This window comes from Laccaria bicolor, genomic scaffold (assembly GCF_000143565.1).
Source record: "Laccaria bicolor S238N-H82 LACBIscaffold_17 genomic scaffold, whole genome shotgun sequence".
Classification (NCBI taxonomy): Eukaryota; Fungi; Basidiomycota; class Agaricomycetes; order Agaricales; family Hydnangiaceae; genus Laccaria; species Laccaria bicolor.
The window spans coordinates 18,867-23,769 of NW_001889888.1; the positions used below are offsets into that span (position 1 = coordinate 18,867).

The 4,903-nt window shown below is 48.6% G+C and overlaps 3 protein-coding genes across 3 annotated transcripts; 1 reads left to right on the plus strand and 2 right to left on the minus strand.

Annotated features, from left to right (window-relative positions):
• Nucleotides 1-277: 277 nt before the first annotated feature.
• On the minus strand, nucleotides 278-1,732 carry LACBIDRAFT_328443 (uncharacterized protein; the record flags this gene model as incomplete). The annotated part of the gene is made up of 7 exons (XM_001882542.1): nucleotides 278-323; nucleotides 408-490; nucleotides 1,013-1,035; nucleotides 1,080-1,217; nucleotides 1,265-1,397; nucleotides 1,501-1,505; nucleotides 1,576-1,732. The coding sequence occupies 7 exons, from the start codon at nucleotides 1,730-1,732 to the stop codon at nucleotides 278-280; spliced, it is 585 nt and encodes a 194-aa protein (XP_001882577.1).
• Nucleotides 1,733-2,071: 339 nt separating this feature from the next.
• On the minus strand, nucleotides 2,072-2,642 carry LACBIDRAFT_299552 (cytosine-purine permease; the record flags this gene model as incomplete). The annotated part of the gene is made up of 2 exons (XM_001882543.1): nucleotides 2,072-2,414; nucleotides 2,488-2,642. The coding sequence occupies 2 exons, from the start codon at nucleotides 2,640-2,642 to the stop codon at nucleotides 2,072-2,074; spliced, it is 498 nt and encodes a 165-aa protein (XP_001882578.1).
• Nucleotides 2,643-3,806: 1,164 nt separating this feature from the next.
• On the plus strand, nucleotides 3,807-4,173 carry LACBIDRAFT_299553 (uncharacterized protein; the record flags this gene model as incomplete). Its single annotated transcript, XM_001882423.1, has 3 exons — nucleotides 3,807-3,928; nucleotides 3,984-4,039; nucleotides 4,094-4,173. 3 exons carry the CDS (start codon nucleotides 3,807-3,809, stop codon nucleotides 4,171-4,173), a joined length of 258 nt encoding a protein of 85 aa, XP_001882458.1.
• Between the last annotated feature and the right edge of the window lie 730 nt (nucleotides 4,174-4,903).

A 4,903-nucleotide genomic window follows, 5' to 3' on the forward strand; every position in this document is an offset into this window, starting at 1 on the left:
ATCACCACAATTCGTGGGGAACGTGAACGAATGCGGCGTTGGCGAGCGGATTGAGATGGTTAGTGGCACAGGAGACGCAAGAAGACGATCTCGACGGTCTCGCGGACATCTACGTCCCCACCGATGGATGTCGACCCTCAAACTCAGCAGATCTTACTTGTCAAGTCTCTCCGGAGCATCACAATCCACGCCAATCCATCTGTCCTTCTCCTCCCACTCAGCTGTCTCATCCGCAATTCCCTATCAGCGCAATTTGACTGCATTTCTTGAATCTTGATCACCGTATCGTCGACTCGTTTCCATCGTCTCCGGGTACCTCTGCCCTGGTAATACCCACATCCTGTCAGCTGTTTTTCTTAAAGACGCTGGGAGGCACGCTCACAAGAACTTCGACTCTCTCTACATACCCTGTGATCCAGGAATTGACGTCCGTATGCCCCAAGTATGCCCTTTCAAAACCCAAGGAAGCGTCTTCCACCTGCAGCCATGGCTGCGGAAAGGTGTGTATACCTCGCCTCTGAACTGTCTTTCACGACGCAATCTATCGTGTAGCAGCTCAGCTCGTTTACAGTCGTCATTGAAGGTTCCGATTGGGCTCAGGCCTTACCAGTGAACTGTGCTGGGAGGTTGAGTTTTGTCGAGGCCTTCGATGCTCATAAGTGACAACGATGCTTGAAAGAGCGCTCACAGGCAAAGGGAGGGTCGTGGTCTTCACATCTTATCAACGTGAGGTCAGACGGCTTTTGATTCATCGGTTGACATCTTATTGTGGAGACTTCCCGAGTATAGCTCTCTTTGTTCCCACCATGGCGGTAGCTAACAAATCTATAGACCTGGTTATCGATATACACCTTTGACGGCTTTCTGCACGGCTTATGTGCCGTTCACCATGCATATTGGAGGCTCATCATCGTTGTGAAATACGCTGAGAGGCTAATATTGGAGTTGATGGTGCCAAACTTGCCGAACTGGTGAGCCCATCGTTGTCATCGTCATTCACGGCCCAACTCACCTTCTTTGACAGGCACAAGTTGACTTTTCATATTTGATTATATTGGATGCCAATAAACGCGACAGACCTGGACGCAGACTCTGACTCTGAAAGAACCCTTTCAACTTCCACCAAAAGAAACCTGCATGCGCCGCAGCCGTGTATTCAACCTCTTCCTCCCTCTCGGCCTTGCCGCTCTCTACCCCTACCTCTAAAACGCCACAAACTGGGCAAAAGCCAACAAATCATCACCAAACCTCCTCGACAACCCACCAACCACCACAAAAAACATAGTACCCTCCGACAAGAAACGATCATAGCGTCCTTCCTTACTAGCATCCGCAGCAGAGTCCATCAAATCTTCGACCCAATCGACTTGCATGGTTGTGTGCAAAACCACTTGAAGCTGAAAGGAGCCAAATTCGCCATTGCAAACGACATGAACGTCCCCTCCCCATTCAAGCCGCTCCCGTGTCTCTGACCCCAGCCCCCTAGGAGCCATGGCCCACCCGCCCTGCGCCGTAATCGTCAAAATATGACAGGGCCCGATTACTACTAGGACAACTTTTTGACGAGGAACAAACGGTGTTCCTCAAACACTCCGTTAGGCTGGGAACCCATTGGTGGCGGGAGGTCGATACGGAATGTGTGGGCAAAGTAGTGGATGACCAGTACAAGGGTCATGTTCCGAAGAATTGAAAGAGTTGCTAAGCGCAAAACAGCTTTTTTCACCGCCTGCATTATGATTCGCCGTGAATCCCGCCCTTTACCTTGTTTGGAATCCAGATGAGCTGGCCCGCGCTGCCAGTGCACGAGAACTCAGCGTTTTCAGTTGTTCAACCGTGTATTTATCTTTCGTAGATGAGATGGAATGAAGCTAACGCCGCATTCGACGTTAGGCCCAGTGGAGACCTTTTTTGGGTGATGTTGCACGTAACATGTAAAACTAAAAGGACAAACGTTTCGTCTGCAACAACTTGGCGCATTTTGACAAGTGACGTCCATGTGCAATTGCGAAATCTCGCTGAAAACCCTTGGAATTGACGGTGAATATGCGCAGGCATGTCTTGCACATATATATTACACATGCCCCAGTATTCTAATCTCAAGCAGACGAAAAGGAAGGTATAGTACTGCACTGACCCCAAACGCAACCTCAAAGCCGATATCCCCTGTCATTTTGGCGATTGGACCCGTGAACCACACCTGGCTCATACAAGGGATAACAAGTCCGAACGAAGCTATCCTAGCAGCAAGAGCAGCGATGCCCGAAAGCAACCTTCTTGGTGCGTCCCAATCATCAAGGTCATACTCTACTGGGTTGTTGTGTCGGATCAAAAGATGCTCCAGAATAATAATAGCGATGAACGCGCTGGCCCAGTACCCAATCAGCCCAAGGAAATTGGTGATCGTGTCATAGAACCTGTGTGCGCCTACAATCGATATTGGTATCACTCTTTAAAGAGAATGTGAGGAAGGTGATTGGAAGCACTTACATCGCTGTAGCAACTAGCGAGAATACATATCGAGGAACTACAACCAGGGGAGGAATAAAGATCTGGATGTTCAGTGATATTGAGTAAAATGTTCCTGCAATGTTGCCTGCCACTGAAAGACTCAGTAGCACTGCGAGGAACTTTCCGAATCCCATCAGGAAAAACTAAAACTCACAATTATGCACAATTCAGCTGGTTAAACGTGTTGTGCACAATTGTTGGTAAATTCTTCTCAATTCTTCTCAATCGAAAATGGGGATGTCGATTGTGCACAATCATTCATAAATTCCCATCAATTCTTCTCAATTGAAAAATCAGAATTTAGATTGTTCACGCTTGTCCTGGAAAGTACATTTACTTATCTGTTGAAATATATATATCCTTAGTTGGAGCCTTGGAGGTGTATGAGTCTGTCAATTCAATCGATTCTATTACTAACATTTTGAGGTTCTATATAAATTAACTACAGAGACACAGAAACAGGGGAGTGTTGTCAATAGCGGTGGAGGACACGCAGCGTCTTAATCATATCAATGACGACGGATAGCAGCGCGCAGCGTGCTCCAATCTTGTTCAATTCTATACTGCGTCTCAACGCTCTGGCTGTAGGCTCGTGTCGACAGCGGAATACGCAGTGGGTTCCCAAGCCCCATTGACGACAATGGGTGTAAGCGTTGTCGATGGCTGCATCATCAGCGCTGTATCTGGAGCACCAACGGCAGTGAAGAAAGTGGCAGATGGACCGCGGAAACGGCAGCAGCAGAGGTGGACGTCGTGGGGAAGCATCACAACTGCGGGCAGGGCACGTTCGTAAAGATGGGGCAGCAAAGTGCACCCGCAATATTATAGGTAGTGGGGTGGTCAGCATTATGAGTTGGGCGCAATGGGTTGGGGTACTCATCTTCATTGCAGTCCTCACCATCGGCTCGCAATGGGTACTCCCTTTCTCGTCATGATGTTGCGTTGATACTGATACCGTTTCCACGGTGCTCGCAATGCTGGTAGTGCCCATTGATCTCGAGATTTGGTGGACACGTCCTATTCATGACGGTGTTTGTCAGGACGCGTGGGTGGTCATGGTTATGGAATGTATAGGGAGTGGTGGTTGCGGAACACAGTAGAAAAAATGTGCAAGTCAGTTCAAAGTCAGTTCAAGCTCCGATACACGTGACATTTTGTTGAAAAATCTACAACTTCGCTTTCTACTCCCCCCTCCCACCACCATCGCCATCAGAGTCACCACTCTTTGTGACTGCTGCCTTGCATCGTCAGCGCAACAACATCTAGGGCCATGTCAGCTTAACGAGCGTCGACGGCGCATGGAGAAGATGACGTGGCACGTCCGCGTCAATGCTTCCCTCCCAATGTGCCAAGTCGTCCACACAGCAATGACGCATACCGTCATTGCCATCCACAATAGCGCAGGTGAACACATCACATAGTAAGCCTTACATTCCCCCGTCTTTCTCCTCCGCTAATTGCTACAAACTGCCCAGCCGCCATCGTAATGCCCGCCAACCACCGCCACGTCACTGCGTGAGCACATCACGTCGTAAGCCATACAGTCCCCCGTCTTTCTACTTGCTCATTGCCACAAACTGTCCAGCAGCCATCGTAACGCCCGCCGACCACCGCCAAGTCACCGCCTTGCCTCTCTCATTCATGGGCGATGACGACGCGATATGAAGATGATGACAACGGCCATAACGTAATTAAAACTCTGGAAGTCGAGGTATGTATTCATCTGCCTTTCCCTCGTAACCCTGCCTGACACGACGAAAGCTAGGTGATCAAAAGGCACCTCCAGGTATGATCAACGACATCACCTTGCCCTACACGCTGTTCTCCAGCACTGCAGATGAGATGAAGGGGCTGGGAGATGGTGTCAGTGACGGTCGATCAAGGCCAAAGAGGAGTGGGATGCATTTGAGATGAGAATGGAGGAAGGGGGGTGAGGCAGTTATGAAGGAACTCGCTAGCATTTCGAACCAGAGATTCTTTCGGCTTTTGTTTCACGTACTTAGTCTATAATGTATAGTCAGTTGCCATGCAATACAATTCATCAACCTGAACTCTCGTTTGTTGTGTTTGATTGTGTGAAAAAGAGGATCTATTCAATGGTACAATATGCAAAATGAACGGCCAATTGCGCGCTAATTAAGCACAATTAAACGGTGCCCGTTTTATTTTACTCAATCTTGTCAATTCTCTTAAAAGTTTCAATCCCGTCATTTGTGCGTAATTTACGGTCAATTCTGTATAAATCATATAAATCATGGTTAATTCAGAGTCTGAGGATTTCCTGATGCCTCCGGTAGGGCGGACCATGCCTCCAAGAGACCGCCGATGTTTCCACCTGCATATCCCTGTTCCCAAGCGGGTATGGAAGGAGTCGCAATAACTACTGCAGCACCAA